This window comes from Grampus griseus, assembly GCF_964374135.1.
Source record: "Grampus griseus genome assembly, chromosome: 13".
Taxonomy (NCBI): domain Eukaryota; kingdom Metazoa; phylum Chordata; class Mammalia; order Artiodactyla; family Delphinidae; genus Grampus; species Grampus griseus.
Window position 1 is genome coordinate 62,226,049 of NC_139007.1, and position 24,379 is coordinate 62,250,427.

The 24,379-nt window shown below is 38.1% G+C and overlaps 1 protein-coding gene across 1 annotated transcript in view; it reads right to left on the bottom strand.

Moving 5' to 3' along the window:
* The window catches only part of MAP3K5 (mitogen-activated protein kinase kinase kinase 5), a gene marked incomplete at its 5' end in the record, with an annotated part of 215,481 nt that overhangs the window by 146,055 nt on the left and 45,047 nt on the right, over nt 1–24,379 (bottom strand). The window contains one exon of the mRNA XM_082668935.1: nt 1,776–1,915. Coding sequence (XP_082525061.1) covers nt 1,776–1,915 — 140 coding nt within the window. The remainder of the gene's footprint in view (nt 1–1,775; nt 1,916–24,379) is intronic.

Consider the following 24,379-nt stretch of genomic DNA (forward strand, 5'->3'; position numbering starts at 1 on the left):
CACCGCAACAAAGAGTAGCCCCTGCTCACCACAACTAGAGAAAGCTCGCATGCAGCAACGAGGACCCAACGCAGCCATAAATAAATAAATAAATAAATTTTTTTTAAAAAAAGATTATATACCTCACAGGGATGTTTTAAGAATTAAATGTGAATATGTATGTGGGTAAAGCACTTAGTACCTAGCACATAGTAAGAGCTCAATAACAAGCAGCGATTACGTACAAGATAAATGAGTATATTTTAGATAGACAAGCCTCTTTAAAGAACTGTTTTATTCAAATACCAATAACACTTCTATACAAAGGCTGGCTGAAAGCAATTAAATAAATCAGTTTATTTGTCCCACACAAATTTCTGATAAGATTAGCTTTATCTCTTTCTCTCAAATGTAATTTAAAAAAATTTCCTTAGGAAAGGATGGCCATAAAATTAAATCACCAGATACCAGTAGGACAAGAATAAAAATAGTGTACTGTGAAAAATGTCCAACACAACACTGCCTGCTGAAAATAAACAATGCAAAGAAAATAAAATAGCAGAACACAAAGAGTAAATAAAATAATCTCTTCATCAACTGCTAATATATGTTGTAAATAGTACCAAATCAAAAGGTTTAATTAAAAATACGCCATCATGAAATGTATGATACATTAATTAAAGGGGTACATCTGGGGCAAAATTAAGTAGGGGTTGCTTAAAGAATTGTTCCAGGTGAAAAATAGATTTAGACGGAGTTGGGGAAAATCCCTTCGTACTATTTCAGAGTATTCTGGAGAGGGATAGCCTATTAATCCCCAGCACAATGCCTGGCATACAGCAAAGGTATTTGCTAAATGACACTCTGCAGATTTTTTAGAGAAAGTCATATAAGCTTCAGATATTCAGATAAAAGCAAAATACTACTAAATTTTTTTTGGCTTGGATTTTGGGTTAGAGATCTTCATATTACCAATTCCTAAGCTACTGAAAGTATGGCTCTGGGTTTTAGGACTCCACGTTCCAAGGTTGGCTTTGATTTGGGAACTTGAAAGTATAGATGAGAAAAAGCCACGAAGAGGTAGATGGAAGTTTTGCAAAGGAAATGAATGACATCAGGTTCAGCATGAGTTATGTGCTGAACTGTTAGATGCTTTTCAAAGAATCACAGTGTAGACTCACTTGGCCTTGCAAAAGCATTTTAGGCAATCTTTTTGGATGGAGGAAATACCCTCCTATCATTAAGTTCCTATAATGGAGAGAATGCCATGAGACATGCTGAATTTTGCAGACAAATACGGTAAGTTTTCCTTCCCCTTTTCCCACTTTAATTGAAATCATATCCCAGTGAAAGAGGATGGCAATTTTTGGTGATAGAGAATTTCTACTCAGAGTACTTTCAGTAGGCAGCGTATTTCTAGTTGGAGACAGGTGTGCCCAATGAAACCCCCAAAGGTGACACAGCACGAGGGCTGTCCATACTTTATGCAATCTCCTCTTCTTTCTCCAGTGTGTATACTGACAACTTCCTATTAACAACAGTCTCCTCAACTGCAACTCCAATCAGAGCTCAGAAATCAACACTAAGTTTTTCCCCTATCTGTGTATCATCAAATTTCCACATTGAATTCCAGATAAACCTCACAATGTAATTCGTCACTGTTACATAATTATTGGACTAACAAAAACATCCTTTCATAAACATACACTACTTGAATTTTTTTTTTTTTGGATGACGGAGAGTTATCCCTAAAACTCTGGTGCCTAGAGTAAATATTTAGTAAACAAGTGAGGTACCTTCAGGGACTGCAGAGAGTCTGAATTAGTATCACAGTAGAGGATGATGTTGTTGGCCATGCTGAAACTTTCTCTCACTCCAAGGTGGTAAAACAAAGACGGCTGCCGGAAGGCATCACTCATCTCCACCACGGCAATATCTGCAAACAGAAAACAAAGTCCCCCGAAAGATGACACCTAAATAATGCCCAGTAAGCACTTTTCGGTTCCAGTTACTTAGTATTCAAAGAGGAAATGAGGAAACCATAGGGACTTTCCCTCTTCATTTACCACTGACTTTTTAATTAGCAGTTCTATCAGAAGTGGTTTTACAAACTGCAGCAAAACTGCACTTTCAAAACAATAAGGGGGTCATATAATTACTGGAACTAAGGAGAGTCTGCAATGGTGGGAAGCAGGACTTATTCTCTCTGTTAAATTTCAACACTGAAAACAAGTTAACAAAGGTTCCAGAAGCAGATCCATGGGAAACAGAAGCAAGTAATAAATGTAAAATGAGATTTATAAAAGCAAATAGGTAAGATGATGACTCAATTCAGAGCTGTATTTTATAATAATTAATATCTAGCAAGTCCTTAGCAAGTATAATCAAGAAAAAGAAAAATCAAAGGTATAGAAATTATGACTAAGAAGGAGAATATAACCACAGATACAAGTTCTTCCAAAGCTCATAGATGACTAACACCAGGGTGGCATAAACTTGATACCAAAATTTGACAATGTCCCAAAAATAAAATTCAGATTAGTCTCAAACTCATTTATGTATACAGACAAAAACATGAAAGAAAACTGAGCAAAATGCATCAAGCATTATACTATAAGACCACTAGATCATGGGTTTAAAATTTATTTGGGGAATGCAAGGATGGCTCAATGGAAAAAAAATCATCAGCATTCCCAAAGATGCCCCAAGTATTGATACTTTAACTAAAATTCAGAATCCACTTCCATTTCTCATTAAAAATAACGGCAAACTGAAAATATAAGGGCACTTCTTTAAAGTGAAGAATAATATATATTTCATAACAACTGCCAACTTTGTGCTTATAGGTATTCCCATGAAAATCAGGAAAAAGACAAGACTGTCAACTATTCTCACTACTAGTACACTCTCTGAAAATCCTAACTAATGCAATAAGATTTCACAAAGTATGGAAACATAATTCTATAAAATAAAATACATAATTATCATTACTTGCAGATGTTACAATTACCAACCCAAAAAACCCAGTAGAATCAATTAAACAACCACTATGAGCAATAATACAATTTAGTAAGGTGTCAAGATCCAAAATTATGAAAACCAAGAGCTTCCTTTATAATCGTAATAAGCTTCTGGAAAATGTAATAAACAGATCCTACTCACAATTAAAATGAAAATGTTAACATACAGCAAATTTAACAGATGATGCTAATTTGTTTAAAATATGTGCAATACGTGACACATGAAAGGTTACTATCTTTATAAATTATCTCGATTGGTCAATTTACAACAAATAAGAACATTACAATAGAAAATTAGGCTATGGACATAGGCAGGTAAAATCACAAAAGTATAACTAAAATGGTAAATAAACATATAAAAATATTCTACATCTCACTACTAATAAATGCACATTAAACGAATAATAGTGTCAAGTTTTTTCCCTAACAAGTGGCCTAAGATATTTCAAAATACCCAATGGAGATGCAAAGAAATGATACTCTTACATGCTGTGGGGAACATTTTAGGAGACTTGAGTCCTTAAAATTATGCACACTCTTTGACTCAATAATTCCATTCCTAAGAATTTATCCTGTGAAAATTCCTATACATGTAGCAGATTTACTTGTAAGTATATGCACTGAAATATTATTTTTGCAGTAACAATGGAAAATGCCTAAATATCCATCAGTAGAAAAATGGCGAAACACACACACACACACACACACACACACACACACACACAAATTCCATTAATGGCACGTTATTGAAAACTATATTATAGAAGAACATTTAATGGTGCCATTTCAATGGCACCATTGAAAACTATATTATAGAAGAACATTTAATATTGGGGTAAATTCAAGCTATATTAAGGAAAAATATTAAAATATATACATTATAATGTATAGCATACACATTAAAATATAATGTATACATTATAATGAATAGATTATTATATATATTCTATGTGTATATATGCACATGAATAAAAAAGTTTTGGAAAGTTGTATACCAAAATGTAAACTGTGATAAAGCTGTGTGATGGAATTATGAATTACCTTTTCCTCTTTCTATCTTCTATGTCTTTCACAATTTCTATTATGAACATTGATTACTTTTGTAATTTAGGAACCCACCAAAATACACAAAGAACATTGAAGCCCCGTGTGACTGAATGTAAAACCAAACTGCAGCACTTTTATAAAAGCGACACAGACCCTCGAGAGGCTGTTTGAGACAGTCGGCCTTATCTAATGAATGTGAAATTAGAGTCTGCATTCTGTGAAGGAGAAATAAATCAGATCAAATGGAGGCTAAAGACATAGAAGATTGAGTGAGGTTATAAAAGGGGAGGACAGGTCACAGGAGCGTCAAAAGATGTTTTCAAGGCTAACCATGACTTCGGGGCTCTTTAATACAAATGGAGAGCTTTCTTTTGGGGTCCTTACCATTTACACATCAAAAATCAACACCCGAACAAACTGAGTCACTGCATCCCACCCACACGCCCCATCTGCCTCCTGCGCCCACACGGCTTGCTCCTCCCACAGATGCCAGCCACTCAGTCAGCGACGCCGCTTTAAAATCAAGAGAAGGCATACAGTGTGGCTGAGAGAAACCAAATAAAACAGCTGCCGATGAAAAATAAATGAGAGATATACAAAGAAAAATGCTAAGTTAAAGTAGTGACAAGAGGGGGGGAAATGGGTTCTTTCCAGAGAACTGACTCGTGGAATTTGTTGCTAAAACAAAATACAAACGCTGCAGAAGGCTTTCAGATTAAGAGAGAAACGAGACATTTAAAATAAATGGTAAAAGCAAACTGAGGTATATTCACTAGATCTAAACAGGAACAGACCCATATGGGGATGCAATATAGAACATTAAAACTGCTAAATTGTATAGTAATTTTAAAATACCATAATACCATATGATAACTCAGAAGAAGACAAGCATTTTTCCTACCTCAAATTCAGATAAGTGATTTGTTCTAATGTATTTGTATTTTTTCTTAATATATTTCTTAATTTCCATAGAGGAAAATTTACTCTTTCATCTGCTTTGTAAAGTGTTAAAGCATGTGCCCATTTTTTTATTGTTGAGTTTGTTTTCTTACTGTGAGTTTTGTGTGTTTTTATATTATCTGGATATGTTTCCTTTGTCAGGTATGTTATTTACAAATACTTTCTCCCAGTTTGTGACTTACCTCTTCATTCTGTTAAGTGCCTTTAGGAGAGCCGAAGTTTTTAACTTTAAGACCAATTTATCAAATTTTTTTCTATTGTGGATTGTGCTTTAGGTGTGGTATCTCAAAAAAATCTTTGCCTAACCCAAGTCACAAAAGTTTTCTCCTCTGTTTTCTCCCAAAAGTTTTATAGCTTTTACATTTTACATTTAAGTTTATGATCCATTTTGATTTTCTCTTCCAAAAAGTTTTGGATTTTCTATTCCATTCCATTGATCTCTGTGTCTACCTTTTGCCAATACAGATGTCCCTCGATTTACAATGGGGTTATGTCCAGATAAGCCCATAAGTTGAAAGTACTGTAAATTGAAATACATTTAATACACTTAAACTACCGAACATCATAGCTTAGCCTAGCCTACCTTCAATGTGCTCAGAACACTTGAGGACTGTACCACTAGCCCGGGAAAAGATCAAACTTCAAAATTTTGAATTATGGTTTCTACTGAATGGGTATCATTTTTGTACCATCATAAAGTCCAAAAATCATAAACAGAACTATTGTAAGTTGGGGACCGTCTGTGCTATGTACACTGTTTTGTCTACTGTAGCTTTATGGTAGGTACTGGAATCAGGCAGTGTGAGTCCTCCAACTCTTCTGTTTTCAAAACTGTTGTAGCTATTTGAGTTCTTCAATTTGCTTTCCTGTATAAATTTTAGAAGCAATTGGTAGCTGAGAGCTATCCGTTGATAGCTGCAAAAAATTCTCCCAGAATTTTGACTAGGATTATGATGACTATAGATCATTTTGGGGAGAACTGACATCTTAACAATATTGAGTCTTTCAGTGCATGAATATGGCGTATCTCTCCACTTATTTAGGTCTTCTTTGATTACTTTGCCCATCAGTATTTTGTAATTTTCAACATACAGTTCCTACACATATTTTGTTAAATTTATACCTGTTTCATTTTTGGGGTGCTATTGTAGATGGTACTCTTTTTAAAATTGCAAATCCCAATTGTTCATTATTAGTACATAAAAATGGTTGATTTTTGTATATTGACCTTGTATCCTGAAGCTTTACTAATAAACTCACTTATTAGTTCAAGGAGCTTTTTTTTTTTGGCCCATGCTTTGGGATTTTCTACATGGACAATCATATCATCTGTAACTAGAAATGGTTTTCTTTCTTCCTTTCCAATCTGTATGTCTTTCATGGTTTTTGTTTTCTGGTTGGTTGTTTTGTTTTGCCTTGTTATACTGGCTAGGACTTCTAGTTACACAGCATTTTTTTACACAATAATATTTCATTATCTAACTAAAGAAAATATTATCTTATTATGGCTACCTTCTGACTCTGATGCATATCTTCTCAAAAGTAATAAAATAAACAGGTGAAAATTTTTTTCCTTGTGAAATCATCCTAAGACATGCTAAAAATGCATAAGATGATGTAATTAAAACAAACTAAATAAATGCCTGATATGCCACCATTTTTGAAACTCACTTATATGGGGTACAGTTTACCCACTTTATTTTATAAACATGTATTTAGTAATTACACGTGTCAGACATCCTGTGCTTTTCAAATATTAAATCACTTAATCTTCATAATACCCCTTTTGTGGTAGGTAATGTTATTATCTCAGGACATTGAGGTAGAGAAGGTATAAGTAATCAGCCCAAAATCAGTCTGAAAGCGGTAGCACCAGGATTCAAACCCAGGCAATCTGGCTGGAGAATCCATGCCCTTAATTCTTAAATGAGCCACATACTACACTTATAGGATATGGAGGTTCTAAAGATCAGAACAAAAATGAAATGCAAAAATAGATTTGGGGACTGACGCATATATACTCCTGTAATGTATTTCATGAGTAAATGCACGTAATAATCGTCTAACTGAGCTTTTGTGGTAATATTGTGCGTAAAATTGCCACATTTCAAAATTTAAGGCTAAGTCAGTCATTTAAAAATATAGGCAAAGACATTAAAATCTCTCACAGTTGTATATAAGGTGTAGTTTCTTTCCTTCTTCCAATTCAATTAACGCTAAATGGAGCATCAAATTAGGTTTGCCAGGAGTTTATTAAAGCATAATAAATTTCTAGGACAATCACATAAGACTGTTGTGAGTAATTGCATTTTGGTCAGCAAATGGCAGTGGTTCATGGTCTGCGTTACTTTCTATTTAATTTTTCCTTGGTAAACCATATCTGTTAAATATCTCACAAGAGCTGCTGCTGCCACTTGTAAAAAGCAGCATTGAAGGAAGACATGAATGTTTATTTCCATCTATTCAGCGTTTTTCCTTAAGCATCAGGATCGCTGATGACAAAGCAAGAGCCCAGTAGTGATTCAGCTTGTTCTGTAGTCTACAAGTGCTCTAAAGTTTCATAATCACTGGAAACTTCCCAAGTTATTACACAGAACTACGCATCCAGTCATGACGGATTAATCCCCACAATGACCCATTAGTTCCAGTTTAATTCAGCAAACATCCTGAGCCATTCTCTAGTAGGATGGATGACAGAAACCTATGTGGGTGAGGCATCAGCTGGCAACGGAGTCAGAAAGTGGAGCACCTCAAACAGCACCCCCGGCACATCAAAGGCATTATGGAAGAAGCCAAGGAAAGGAAGGGTACCTGGGACTTGGTTGAGAAATACAGAAAACCACACTAGAAAACTACGTCAGTTCCCAATGGGATCCTTAATGGGTGAACCAAGAGAGATTCTCTAAAGGGCAGACACTAACCCCCAAATGATCATCCCTTCTTAATTCTTAAGGGAAGCATAACCTGCATTCCATTGATTTTTCTTTTATGAATGAATAAGGGCTGTTTACAACTAATCTACAATATGAAAATTACTAAAATGTTACTCATAGCCTAAAAGTAGTGCCCCAGGAGAGTATCCTGAAGTTTCTAAGTCAGTTTTCTAAACCCTGGCAGGGATACAATGTTGAGAAATTGCAAAACTCCTACTGTACAGCTAGAATTGCTGAGATTTTCAGGAAGGATAGAAGAATAATCCATCATCATTGTTGTTTTGAATTGGTCATGGTTTGGCAATTCCTGCTTTAAATTACTACTCATTTAGCTTCATCAGCACCCTTTTATTTTCTTGTATGTTATTTAATTAACCCTGCTGTGTATAACGATACACATTTGTATCAACAGTAGATTTTGGCCCCCAATTTCCTCATCCCTAAACTCCAATAAATATATGCACAGTGATTCAAGCGTGAATCACTCATATATTGCTCAAGCAAATATATATATATAATCTCCCCACCCCAGCCCTAATTTGCTTGTTTGATGTTTATTATACTGAGGTATGGGGGCGGGGTGTTTAACCTGAAAAGAAGCCTGGGAGGTAAGTGATCAGAGGGACGGTTTGCACTTCCAGAGGGTGGTCTTGTAAAAATATTGAGAGCCATTGCACCTACCAAGGGGGGTGGGGGTGCAGGGAGAGAAAAGGGGAGAAGCCTAGAGAGGAAAAAGAAACAAAAGAGAAAGAAAGAGGGGGGAAAGGGGAAGGAGAGAAACATGGAAAGAAGGAAGGAGGGAACAGAACCAAATAAGATTGGTGGTGTAAGAACTAAAGTCCCCTTGCCTGGGCAATAGCTGCAAGAGTTCAGTTCACGATGCACCAGCTTGAGGGAATGCAAGGGGGAAAGAGCACACATCTGTAGGAGGTGCCCAGCCCAGAGCGGCAGGACCTAGAACCACAGCTCTCGGCCAGGAGGAGATGCAGCCTCAGAAAAGCACACCACAGAGCTGAAAAGCTGGAAAGGAAACCTCCCCATCTCCAGTGGCCTCGAGAGGAGTCATGAATATGCAAAAGGCAGGCAAGCTGTTTCATGACTTCCAGTGTCTGAATCCTAATTAGGTTTCTGGCTGGGTGACATTAGACACCTTAAATTCTCTGAGTTTCGGTTTCCTCAACTGTAAATTGAGGATAGTAACACAGGTATTTACCATATAAAACTGTTGTAAGGGTTACATGTGCACTAGGCACAGGAAACTCTCAATATATGGTCATTATATGGAGGCACTACAAAAAATGTTCATAGGAAGCCCTTTGAGCAATTTATCATGTTATTGAAGACAATGCGACTATATAACTCAGCACCACCTGATGAAGCCTCAGATGAATAATTACTCATCGAAGTGATGTTGAAATCAAATTCTGAAGGCATAGAAAGCCAACATAAAGAATTCTGACCTGACTTTACAATCAGTGGTGATCCATCCACGTCCATGAGTTTTGAGAAGAGGTGCGGCAGGATCAAATTTTTGTGAAGACAAACCTAGAATCTGTGGATGGATGAGTGTCACAACAGACTGGAAGGTGGGAAATCAGTTAAGTTAAGGAGTCATTCAAGGGACATGTGCCCCTAAACTAATATAGAGATAACATGGCGGGGAAATCATGGTGGGGAAGCTTTAGAAATTTGGTGGATGCAGGATAATCAAAAAAAGAATTAAAAATGATTCTGTTTTGAACTTGAATGTTTAAGATTGATGACCTGTCATTAACATAATAAATGACAACAGGAAGAACCATTTTTTGGGTAGTAACTTGACTTTGGATTGGGACACACTAAACATTGTGTGTGTGTGTGTGTGTGTGTGTGTGTGTGTGTGTGCGTGTGTGTATCTGACAGCTGTCACTCTGTAACAAAGTGACAGCTGTCAGATACAGAAAGATGAGAATCAGACTGAGTGATTTAAGAGTCAGAATGATGGACGATAGTTCAAGTAGAATTGTAGATGAGATTATCAACTTAGTATAGAAAGAAGTGAGAAGGCAGCTTTGACTCAGGACATCCTTTCTTCATTATATATCCAATAGAAACACAAATAGATGTTCACCAAAAGACATGTAATGAATGTTCATAACAGCAGTATTTATACACCATCAACAGTAGAAGAAATACCATGTGCTATATACAGACAATGGATACTACACAGCAAGGAGAATTTTAAAATCTATAACCCTATGTGACAACACGGATGAATCTCACAAACAGGTTGTTAAAAGAAAGAATCCAGATACAAAAAAGTAGGTACTTTATGATCCTGTTCATATTAGGTTCAGAAATGTGATATTCAAAATCAAAACAGAGGATTCTTTGGTGGGGGGCAATGGCTGAGAGGGGCTCCAGGGGTCTTCTGGAGAGCTAGTAAGGGTCTGCTTCCTGACTTAGGTACTGGTTACTCAGGCATGTTCATTTTGGTCAATAATTTTGTCCAGAATATCAAAAGAGGGCTGTATTTTGTTTCCTGTGGCCATTTTAACAAATTACCACACACTTGGTCCCTTAAAACAACAGAAATTTATTCTTTCACAGTTCTGGAGGCTGGAAGTTCAAAACCAAGGTGTCAGCAGGGCCAGATCAGGCCTCCTCAGAGGCTCTAGGGCACAATGTGTTCCTTGCCTCTTCCAGAACCTAGACGTTTTAAGCATTCCTCGGCTTGTAGTGTGTGTGCCTGTGGTGTCAAAGTGTCCTCTGCCTCTCTCTTAGAAGGACCCTTGTGATGGCATTTATGGCCCATCCAGGATCATCTCATCTCAAAACCCTTAATTTAATCACATATGCAATCAAATTTTCCAAATAAAGTAGATTCACTGGTTCCTGTGTTTTGACATAGATGTTGAAGCCTACGGGTGAGGGTCATTTTTCAGCCCACCGCAAGGATTATAAAGAAGCCACGTGATGAGGAAGGTGAACCCAGCAGAACCAAAGGTGTTGAGTAAGAGCTAAGGAAATGGAGGTAACAAGCACAGACATTCTCCAGCAAGGAAGAGGATTAACACCCACTAAGGTCCAGAGGAGAGATTTTCACATTCAATAAGGAAACTGAGACATCAAACAATGGAAGGGGATTTGAAAGGGCTAAAGGTGTTTAGTTTTAGGATGGCGTGCTCGAACGTTAGTAGAAAGATTAAGATTTTAAAGAGGGGGAAGTAATTAGTGGAGACTGTCTCTACATTTTTGGATAAGACGGGATGGGATCAAAGGTGAAGGGGAAAAGTCAACTTGGAAAAAAGGAGGGATACTTTTAAGAAAAAGGTAAGTAATACAAAACAAAGACTGAGAAATAATAAAGTGGAAGGGAGAATGCTGAGATCCTTCAATTCAGGTGAGGACTTTTTTAGGCCAGAGCTCAGGTGCTGGTGGCCAACAGAGAGGAAAGCCCAGCCCAGGGACGGCAAGAGCAAGCCTACATCCTGTGAACATCCCTGGAAACATGCCAGAAGGCGGCACTACCTCTGCTCTGGGAAGTCATGACCCCGGTACATTTCTTTTTTAGGAGAACTTTATGTCATTTGTGATAGTAAGAATGCTAACTATTGCAGTTACAGGAAGCAAGATGTGAACCCAAGCCTTATAAGAACCAAAAACTATTTTTTTCCCTACTTCTACTGCCTAAGATGTAGTAAAGGAGTATTTGACGAAAAGAGGGACGCCAATTTTATTCTGCTTACTGGCTACAGACAAAAACCTTAACCAGACATGAAAATCTCAATCTTACAAATGAGTATTCTGGGTCACAAGGAAGACTGGGCTAATAAGGAATCCTTCCTCCTTATCAGAGAGGAATTTCAAGCACACAATATTTTGATGGCGGTTTAGTAAGTGTCATTAAGGGAGCCCTGTAGATACTCTAACCAGATTCAATCTTCACGTGAATCCTTCATTATCAGTGCACAAGGAAAGGAGATAAATCACAATTTTTATCTTTGGTGAATAGCAAGTACTTTATGAAGTGATATTTCCTGGTCACAGGTATAGCAGTCCCCTACAATTCTGCTTATTAAAGAAATACAAATAGGTCCTACATCAAAAAGTATTAACTCTCTTTCCAAGTTAAAAAAGGGTCTAGGGACTTCCCTGGCAGTCCAATGGTTCAGAATCCCCACTTCCACTGCAGGGAGCACGGGTTCAATCCCTGGCTGGGGAACTAAGATTCTTCATGCCACGGGGAATGGCAAAAAAAAAGAAAAAAGAAAGTTGCATAGCATGTACAAAAAAGGGTCTAGTTTATAATCTAAGAATTATTTTTTAATGTTACGGAAATTACAATAGACTTGGACATGATCTATAAAGCGTATGCTATATAAGAAAAGTATGAATCAGAATTAAATCTAAAGATATTTATGTGACAGGGCCACGGTGCACCTTATATGCAGAAATGGAATACGAGGCTGTTTTGACGGCAAAAATGTCTATGTCACCGTTGAAAACTATTTTTCTCCTTGAAATTTTTCTATTTCCTGAAGGTATACTGGGTTTAAGGGTCTAGAATCACAAATTTAGATCTCTATAAACTCATTTTATGTACTAAATTTCAGTCCTTAAGTAACCAATCTATTTTCATTAGATACTGAAAGAGCTATTCAGAAAAATTTGAACAGGCTTTTTAAGAGTTTAGTCTAGTTTTTATGGTGGTTATGGTGTATGGCATTTTTTTTTTAGGTCTGTCATATTTAATTTTAATTAACTCTTCATAGCTGTCTGCATTTATGCTTCAGTGAATTTCCCAAGCACACAGAGTAGCCCTCTGTCACCGTAAGATTCTCACACAAGCACCATCCTTACCGACCGGATTAACTGGCGCTGGCATTAAGTTGTGTGAGGTTACAAGAGTCCATTTGTGATCATTTCTGTAAAAAGAATCTAATTGTTCCTCATAGATGTGCATCCTGAGTGACATACTCTTCCCTAGTTGCTTTACACATTGTCAACTTATTCACATAGAGACAACAGACAGTGACCAGAGAGCACCTGAACATTATCTCACGTAGCTCTAAAGCAAAAATGGCTGTGGCAATGTCATTCCCATTTAAGGCTGTTCTGATTAAGGGAAGATTTTTCTCACTCTGTCTAGGGAAATAGCTGTAGTAAATGTTTGCTATATCTACAAAAACAACAATACTGATTAAAGGAGTGTAACACAGGGATACAATCAAGAAAATTCAGACTATGGAAAATTCTACAGGAAAAATGACCTGGTTTCCTCAACAAAAACATTACAGGAGGTGAGGGAGAGCGATGAAAGGAAAAATTAGATATTAAAAGAGACTTAAGGGATCCTGTCAATTGCAAAGTAGGGACCTTATTTAGATTCTAACTAAAATAAATGTTAAAAAATCATGACACATAGAAAATTTGACAACTGGCAGGATGATTGATGATATTAAGAAATTATTTTAAGTGTGATTAGAACCTGTGGTAGGAGCATGGTAATTTAATCCTATATTACAAAAAGGAAAAAAAAAGCTAACTGCTGGCGTATGGGACCACACAACATATGTATTCTTTTTCTTTTTTTTTTTTTTAACACATATGTATTCTTTATCAAAGAGTGTTCTTCCTCACACAATACGGAATTTAATTGCAAGCAATAAACACTGTACTGTTCCTGCTGTAGAAGAAAGAACACAGGTAGTAAAATGAAAGAAGCCTAGCTTGCACAGGACTTGTTTGGCAGAAACAGTGACTCACCACGGTAAGCAGGTCAGTTTGAAAGAGTTTTTACTTCTTGCATATATGACTGTCGTCTGTTGTACTCATAAACCCAACTGGATCTAAGAAGTGTGGGTGAGTGCCGGGGAGCTCCACGGTGCTCCAGATTCTTAAAGTGCAGACGGGCAGAAACCCCCCTAAAGCAGGATTCATCTAGCATGTCTCTAAAAGACGCCAAGCTTTTGCTTTCTTTGTAAGCTGTCAAAGCTACTCCCAATACCTAATAAGTAATCGGCATCTAGTCAAAATGTGTGCTATTTTTATTCAAATTTACTTTATTCTTCTTTCAAGAGTATCTGTAATTCTGTTCGCACAACAGATGTGTAAATATGATTCCGCCAGCAATGATTTCACTCCACAGCTTACATGTTGATATTTCAGTAGAGTACAACAATTCATTTTGGGGTTTTTTAAACACTTCTTTCTGGAAGATGATCTATTAGAGAGAATGAGTAGAACTGAAACTATTCATTGTTAAATAATCCTTTTATTGCTGTCAGACTTAGGTTGCTGACCTTAACTGACTGTAACGAAATAGTCTGGGTCCTTTTTTTTGCCTTCTCACTAAAGTTAAATCTGTCAATCTTCAGGAGTTCACTTATGCTCTAGGAGAGTTACAATTCGTTTGTTTTAATGCAACACATTCATGGGATGATAAAAATGTCACTGAGAAAAGGAGCTCTCGGTCCATCTCAAAGGCCAGCCACACTAGGATGAAGACAGGGAAGGAAAGACCGCTTTAGCAGCTCTGCAATGGGGAAAATGGGAGACACCTGTTCCATAGACACAGCAATAGGCCGGGCAGCAGATGATATGCAACCCCCTTCCGTGCATTACCCATTAGGTTATGCCCTCCTTAGAGCTTTCCAAGAGCTTCTTATCACACTGCATGGGAGGATCGGGTTTCTTAACCTCGCTTCAATCTCAGTCATCACAGCACCCTGGAAATGCTCCCTTTCCTCTTCTCCCACACTTGTTTATTTTAACAAGCATTTATTATCTGTTCTGTGCAAGGGACCGTGAAGAGGTCAAAGAAATCAGCACCAGCCCTTCAAGTGCATGTGAACTACAGAAGTCCAGGGTCAAATGAAACAGATGTGAATATTCCATTGATTCTGATGGGGGTCTCAGGGAAGGCAGTGTAGGGGCAACGGCGTTGAGGTAAGCCTTGAGAAATGGTAATATTTCAGTACACAGAGGCTGGCAAGGAAGGCCATTTCTGGCTACTCTGTGACTGCATAATTTAGGAGTTTCTCTCCGCCAGAAGAATTGCCCCACCACCTAAGAATGGACGTGGGCACAGCCTCCCACTGACCAAGGAAGGGCTTATTGCTCCATCTACCTGGTCCTCCTGCAGGAAGTTTACAGACAGTAAAATAAATTGCACAGATGTTGTGGGTTTTGTGTTTTTTTCTGGAATTCTTTTCAATAATAACTTTTTTCTTACTAGGAAGAGAGAGATTGCATTTTGCTCGTGCCTTTACACACTCTAAGTTGCATTACTAAGTGCATCCCCTTCCTTTATGTGTCACTGGGACGCCCATGTTATCCCTCTGCCCTACTTCTTGGTCCAAGGTGAGTTTCACTCCCTTCCCTTTTCAGAGCTCTCTCCGCTCACCATCCGACAGCCAGGGATCTGCTGTCTGTGCGCTGGAAGGTAGCTGATGCCTACAAGCTGAACAGAAAACGCTGGTAAGGAGACAACTTTTAATTCACGCTGCTGATGCAGGAGAGACAAACAGAAACCAACCAACAGGAAAGACTTCTGAATAAGAGAAAAAAGTCTTCCGGGTAGTGCTCTGGCCGAAAGATATGTTTACCAAACATCACCACAGCCATGGAGAGCATTCTGAGGCAGTGGGGAGCACAAAATGTGCACTTGCTGAAGGCATTAACACAGTTAATTTGCTTCAAGGAGAGCGATATATCTCCCCAATTCTCAGCATTTGTTTCTATGTGTATATTAACAACGAGAAACAGAAAGAGCTAAAGAACTGAAATTACAGTGAGGAGAGTTCAGGCAGCACATGCATGTCTTCTTGGAGCAGCTGCTATAACAGCTGTAACCTGTAGCCACGTCAGCTCCGACACACTGGGTACCAGTTCAGCCATCAGTTCAACCCATCCCTGCTACGTGCCAGGCCCAGGGATACAAAAGTCAGACACACACACACACACACACACACACACACACACACACGCAGAGTTCCTGTCTTCAGAAAGCTTATGTTCTAGTGGGAGGACAGAAAATCAAATAATCATACAAATGCAAATGATAAAACAGAGGGCGTTTGGAAAGGTACAACAGAGAGAGCTAGTTAGTTGATGGGGCTCCCCTGACCACGTGATGGGATCTGAAGGAGGTGTGGAAATAAAGGGAGATCAAAATAAACGTGGCCTATCAGTAGGCAATGCTGACCAGGTATTACAAACAGCCAGGTGTCCCTCCTGCCAGGTGGGGGCAGTGGGTAGCTGGCTGGGGTCAGGCTGCCTGAGTCTGCGCTTCATCTGTGTAGCCCTACGCTGGAAACCCACCTTCCCACAGCGGTTTCCTCATCTGTCAAATAAGAACAACAGTCCCTGTCCTAGAAAGGGCTGAACAACAATGAGCCCTCAATGCCTATTAGCCATTATTAGAGAGCGGGCCATGGATTGGGAGGTACCTTCACACCTTATTTCCACCACGGAGAACTGTCCACAATTTATAAATAGGTTCCTGTACTTTTCCTGTTTGATAAACAGGGCATATAAAATCCATAAAATGAGTTTCATTCCCCTCAACAGACTCCTGCTGCCTTGACAAAGACTCTAGTTAAACAACATCTTCAAGAGAGGCCCCAGACCATATGGAAACAACCAACATTTGTGGTTAGTATTTTGGGGTTGGAAGGAGGCAGACGAGGGCAAATAATTGCAAGGCCCCCAGAAGGTGCTGGAATGGCCAGCCGAGCACATATCCTGTTTTGCTTCAAACAATCCCAGATGATGCCTTCTGTCCCACTGTAATTTCTAGTACAGAGCCCTTCACTCTGTCACCCTGAGCAATGGGGCAGTTCCTGTTCCACTGTGTTGTCACCTTCCATAGGCCATGGCAGCAGGGGCTGCAGCTGTCAAAAATCTCAGTAAGAACCGCCTCCCCTCACCCCATTAAGCTTGGCCCTGGGTCTTTCACTAGACGAAGACCTCATCCCTGGATGTTCTTCAAGTTACTTTTGGACATAAGCTGCTTTTCCAAATCTCCCGGACCAAGGTAATAGGGGAAACTGTGTAAATGGCATGGAGTAGAATCAGACAGCTTTTAAACTCACCCTCTTGCTACTCCCAATGAAATGCATTTCATTTTGCGGGGATTTTTCCCCTTTTCTTTGGTCACTGTCTGCACTCATGCATGTGTGTGTGTGGTGTGTGTGTGTGTGTGTGTGTGTGTGTGTGTGTGTGTGTGTGTGTCTGTGTGTGTGTGTGTGTGTGTCTGTGTGTGTGTGTGTGTGTGTGTCTGTGTGTGTGTGTGTGTGTGTGTGTCTGTGTGTGTATGTGTGTGTGTGTGTGTGTGTGTGTGTGTTTCCCTCTTTTTACCTGGCCCCTCTTTCACTCTAATCTTGGTTTTCCTTTTCTGGAATCTGCATCTTCCTCCAAGAGCTTATATTTGTCCTCTCGTCTTTCTGCTGTTTACTTACCATTTCTACCGAAAATACCCAAGTCAGGTTCAAGTTTCTTTTAGACTCAACAAGCCAGAGCTGGTTTTACAACAGAACACGTGTCCCCTGAGTCTGGGACTAAAAGACCCAAGTGGTCTTTTGGGAACTGGTTTAAACCAGGCAGACAGATCTGAAAGACCATATTCTCTCCAGCTATTTCTACTCCCATGTGATTTCTTTCAGAGCACGACTGAGACAATGAAAAAAAAACCAGAAAAATTACCTGAAATTCCACCACCCATAATCATACCACAATTAACCCAGATGCTATTTTGACTATGATTCCTGAATTATTTTTATGTTAGCTTGCTTTTAGAAAAAGTATGACACAAATTATTTTCTTAAACTGCAGATCTTCCTTTTGTACCTATTGTCATAAACAAACCAGACTTGTGAAAGGGAGCTTGAGGGCTCAATAACAAAGGAGCAATTTTCTGCCGTTTATTTGGAGCCTATCCCTCTGAAGAAGAGCTACATTTTTTCCTTTTCTTAGAAATGTGGGTTAAATTAAAATGGTAAATGTTTTTCACTTCTGGAGCCACTATGTACTTCTTCATGTTGAATTCCCAGTAACTGTCATTATATCTCATGAAATATGTACACTTGCTTTTCTATCAATATGACTGTCTTGGTTAAAGGTAAACAAACTATCAACATGACCCCATCAATGTGACACTCTTTACTAAATTTATCAAACAATAAAACTATATACAGGTAAATGATATAAATTTAAATGTTGTCAACTCTCAGAAATATAGTGTATCTAGTCCTCAGCATTAAAGAAGTAAAATATTATGCATATTAAAATGATCTGTGGTTAAAACTTATCACATAGAGATATTAAGCGTTTTGGTGTATTTCTTTCTTGGCTTTTCCCTATACAATTATTACACGTACACACACATACGTACGTACACACACCCATATGGTATGGGGGCAAAACTGCAATTATTCTACATATAATGTTCCAATCATAACCACTTCTAATTGCTAAGGTTACATTTAGGGAAGCTTGAGTTTGATGTTCACAATTTGCTGTTGAATCAAAATACTAAAAGTCTGTGTTCAAACATATACAAAAAGCCCCCACTAAAGTTAACAGTACTTAACGGTGAGAAACTTGAAATTTTCCCACTAAGATCAGGAATTGGGCAAGAATGCACCCCCTTCATCATTCCTTTTTAAGACTGTACTAGAAGTCCCAGCTAATGCAAAAAGACAAAAAAAAGGAAATAAAAGGTATACTATTGGGAAGGAAGAAATGAAACTGTCTTTGCAGATGACAATTATCTATGTGAAAATCTGAAAGAATAAACAAAAAAACGACTAGAACTTACAAGTGATTATAGCAAGGTTTCAGAATTCACGGTTAATATACAAGTCAATCACTTTCCTATATACCAGCAACAAACACATGGAATTTGAAATTAAAAAGAAAATACCATTTATATTAGGACCCTACAAATGAAATACTTACATATAAATCTAACAAAATATGTAAAAGATCTACATGAGGAAAACTACAAATCTCTGATGAAAATCAACAAAGAACTAAATGAATACAGAGATATTCCATTCCAAGTTTATGGACAGGAAAACTCAATATTGTCAAGATGTCAGTTCTTTCCAACTTGACCTATAGATCCAATGGAATCCCAATCAAAATCCTGACAAGTTATTTTGTAAAGATAAAAAAAACTGATTCTATATGGAGAGGCAAAAGACCCAGAATAGCCAACACAATATTAAAGGAGAAGAACAAAGTTGGAGGGGTGACACTACCAGACTTTAAGACTTACTATAAAGCTACAATAATCAAGACAACGTGGTATTGGTGAGAGAATATACAAACAGATCAATAAAACAGAATAGAGGACTCAGAAATAGACTCACATATAGTCAACTGATCTTTGACAAAGAAGCAAAAGCAATACAATGGAGCAAAGGTAGCCTTTCAACAAACAGTGCTGGAACAACTGGACATTTGCATGAAAAACAATGAATCTAGACACACAAAATTAACTCAAAATGGATCACAGGCCTAAATGTAAAAGTATAAAACTTCTAGAAGATAACATAGGAGAAACTCTAGATGACCTTGAATATGGCAATGTCTTTTTAGTTACACCAAAGGCATGATCCGTAAAAGAAATAATTGTTAAGATGGATTTTATTAAAATAAAAAACTTCTGCTCTGAGAAAGACACGGTTAAGAGAATGAGAAGACAAACCATAAACTGGGAAAAAAGATCTGTAAAAGAAATTCTGATAAAGGATTGTTACCCCAAATATACAAAGAACACTTAAAAATAAGAAAGAGAACAGCCAGATTTAACAACAGGCAAAAGACCTGAATACACACCTCACCCAAGGAAGACATACAGATGGTATGTGGTATGTAAGCATATGAAAAAATGCTCAGTAGCATATGTCATCAGGGAGAAATGCAAATTAAAACAACAATGACCCCACACACAATTGGTCAATTAATCTGCAACAAAGGAGGCAAGAATATACAATGGAGAAAAGTCTCTTCAATAAATGGTGCTAGGAAAACTGGACAGTTACATGTAAAAGAATGAAATTAGAACATTCTCTAACACCATACACAAAAATAAACTCAAAATGGATTAAAAACCTAAATGTAAGACCGGATACTATAAAACTCCTAGAGGAAAACATAGGCAGAACACTCTGAAATAAATTGCAGCAATATCTTTTTGGATCCATCTCTTATAAACAAATGGGACCTAACTAAACTTAAAAGCTTTTGCACAGCAAAGGAAACCATAAACAAAACGAAAAGACAACCTATAGAATGGAAGAAAATATTTGCAAATGATGCAACCAACAAGGAATTAATATCCAAAATATAGAAGATCATACAGCTCAACATCAAAAAAAAAAAAAAACCCACAACCCAATCAAAAAATGTGCAGAAGATCTAAATAGACATTTCTCCAAAGAAGACACACAGATGGCCAAAAGACATAAGAAGAGATGTTCAACATCACTAATTATTAGAGAAATGCAAATTAAAACTGCAATGAGGTATCACCCCACACCAGTCAGAATGGCCATCATCCAAAAGTCTACAAATAATAAATGCTGGAGAGGGTGTGGAGAAAAGGGGACCCTCTTGCACTGTTGGTGGGAACGTAAGTTGGTGCAGCCACCATGGAGAACAGTATAGAGGTTCCTTTACAAACTAAAAATAGAGCTACAATATGATCCAGCAATCCCACTCCTGGGCATATATCTGGAGAAAACCATATTTTGAAAAGGTACATGCACCCCTGTGTTCACTGCAGCACTATTTACAATAGCCAAGACATGGAAACAACCTGAATGTCCATCAACAGAGGAATGGATAAAGATGTGGTATATATATACAGTGGAATACTGGTCAGCCATAAAAGGAATGAAATAATGCCATTTGTAGCAACATGGGTGGACCTAGAGATTATCATACTAAATCAAGTAAGCCAGTCAGAGAATGACAAATATCATACAATATCACTTATATATGGAATCTAGAAAAAATGATACAGATGAACTTACATACAAAACAGAAATAGACCCACAGACATAGAAAACAAACTTACAGTTACCAAAGGGGAAAGGGAGGAGGAGGAATAAATTAGGAGTTTGTGATTAACATACACACACTACTATATATAAAATAGATAAGCAACAAGGACCTACTGTAGAGCACAGGGAACTCTACTCAATATTTTGTAATAACCCATAAGGGAAAAGAATCTGAAAAAGAACATATATATATATATATATATATATATATATATATATGAATCACTTTGCTGTACACCTGAAACTAACACAACATTGTAAATGAACATTTCAATAAAAAATAATTAAAAACAAACAAAAAACCCCAACAACAATGAGATTCCATTTCACACCCACTAGAATGGCTAAACTTCAAAACACTGACAGCACCAAATGCTGGTGAGGATTTAGAGCAACAGGAACTCTCATTCACTGCTAGTGAAAATGCAAACTGGTACAGTCACTTTGGAAGAAGTTCCACAGTTTCATAGAAAACTAAAGATATTCTAGCGATATGATCCAAGCAATCGTGCTTAGTATTTACCCCAAAACGCTGAAAACTTACGTCACAAAAAAACCTGTACATGGATGTTTATAGCAGCTTTATTCATAACTGCCAAAACTCGGAAGCAACCAAGATGTCTTTCAGTAGGTGAATAAATAAACTACAGTACAACCAGACAATGGAATATTATTCAGCATTCAAAAGAAATGAGCTATCGAGCCATGACAAGATATGGAGGGACTTTAAATGCATATTACTAGTGAAATAAAGACAATTTGAAAAGGCTATATACTGTATGACTCCAACTATATGACATTCTGGAAATAGCAAAATTTAGGAGACAGTGAAAGGGTCAGTGTTTGCCAGGAGTTAGGGAGGAGAGAGGGATGAACAGGCAGAACACAGAGTACTGTTAGGCACTGAAACTACTCTGTATGATAGTATAATGGTGGATACATGTCATTATATTTTTCTCAAAACCCACAGAATGTACAATACCAAGAGTGAACCCTAATGGACTTTGATGATGTGTCAATGTAGGTTCAGCAATGGTAACAAATGTACTACTCTGGTGGGGGATTTTGATTGGGGGGAAGGCGGGAGTTATGCTTCTGTGGGAGCAGGGGGTATATGGAAAATCTCTGTACTTCTTGCTCTGTTTTGCTGTGAATCTAAAACTGCTCTTCAAAATAAAGTCTATTTTTTAAAAAGAAGAATCCTAGATCCCTCTCCCCTGCCCCAAAAAGGCTGTGTTCATGACATCAGATTTTATAAAGAGGGCTCCTTTCGCAAGAGCTCCCACACATCCTGAGATTGTACTGGAAGGCGGATCTAGTTCCCTGCCACCAAAGTGTGGAATCGGCTACTCCACTCCGGTAGCAGAAAGCGGATCCCTTCGACCCATCTGCCCCAATGTGCACTGGCATTCACACCCTGCACAGCCCTCACCAACCCGGCACCTGGGAGCCCTAGCCAGATGCAGGGCAGCTACCAGACCTAGTCATTTCAAGATGAGTCACAGCCTTGGATGCAGGTCGTTATCACCTAGGAGCTTCGAAAACAGCCTGAGAACTCGCTCCAAAGATCCTGATCTACTCACTGTGGGGTGTGGCGTGGGCATCAGAATTTTTAGAATCAGGTGATTCTAATTTTCAGCAGGGCTCAGAACCACCAATTTGGAAGCTGATTTAAAGATGCTCACGCATCCATCAACCACGCAACCTGCCTAGAAGCAAAGCACAGGCTGCTTGTTTCAGCATTTTGACCCATTATTGTGCTCCTTAGAAATGGTGCCAACAAATATTCATTTGCACCAATGAAAATAACGGCTCTTAGAACACAGACCTGGGTGAGCAGTGTTTGGATGGAACTCAATTTTGCCTGTTCAGAATGGTGACAGGGCAGCAGCTGGCATACACTTGGCAGTTATTAAATATTTTTATTTTTTGGGCAATTTAATTTTAATTGGTGCTTTTGCAACTGTTATGTATCCTGTTTGGAAAAGTTCCTTTAAACTAGTTGAATAATGACTACTTTTCCCTTTTCCTATATCAAATTATTAAAAATGGGCTAAACATAATTATACTCATGTATTCCACCAATATACAAATTTGGGGGAAGAAAACAAGTTTCCTTGCATTTTCAACTTCCCACCCTCAGAGACACATGAACACACTTTTCAGTAATGAAATAACACTGATGTGGCCTAGAAAAGAGGTTTTTATCTGGGCACACAAAGCATTAAATCAAAGGTCAGCCAGCTCTCTCCTTCTGGCTGCTATGGGGAGGGAGGGAAGATGCTGGTAACTCTCCCAGCAAGTGGATCTTTCTCCCCCTTCTCTGAGCTGGGAGTACAGACAGGCCATGACCCCCAGGACACCTATACTCCTGACCGTGAAAATCACAACACCCTATTCACAAGGTGGACTTTGAAAATAAAAGCCCTTTAATTCATGAGCTAGGCTCCTGCCATTGCTTCCATCTGTTTTTCTGCAGGTATTCTGCATGTTTCTATTGATTGTTTCCTCAACACCTTCCAGCTACACACAGAGAAAAAGGGCGCATGCGCGCGCACACACACACATGCACAAGAAGGGGGTGGAATCTGTGTGCTACTTTGCAATGTTTTCAATGAAGGCATGTATTATCTGTTCTTTTTTGAGGCAGATAATTTAATCTAGACAATTTCGAGGATTGTCAGTGTGATCCAGGGATGTCTTAGTCACATTTCAAGTTAATAAGTTGAAATCAGGTTGATCTCTAAAGTTTTCTCCTCTTTAAAACCTGGATTGATACTGGGAAGTTGGCTTTTGGGACTTAAGCTGTAGAGGATCAGCCAGCTGCTGTAGAGAGCACAGCCTAGAAACAGGGCAAGCAAGAAGCAGAGAAATAAGCCAGGAGGTACTTGCCTAAGTCCAGGTATGAGAAGAAGATGTTATTACAACTAGGGATATAGCAGTAACAATGGAAAGATACAAATAGGTTCCAGACACATTTTAGAGAATCACAGATGCTTAACATGATTTAATATCTGGATTATTTTTATCTTTAAATAAACAAAAAACAAGATGCAGAAAAGTAAAGTGTGTTATCATTTTCTGTAAAAAAGACATGCATTTCCTTGCTATGTATTAACAAATGTATCTATAGGATACAGAAGAAATTGATATCGTTGTTGAATCTGGAGAGAATAATTAGGTGGCAGTGAAACAATGGTAGGAGGGTGACCCTTCAGTGTACATACTTTTGTACCTTTTAAACACTGTAAATATATTACCTGTTCAAAAAAAAATTTTTTTAAAGAAAGAGGAAGATAACAGTGAAATGTTACCAATTTCAAAAAAACCCCTCATCTGTATCATTTTCTACACCTCCACCGAAGCTCAACTGGTATCCCAATAA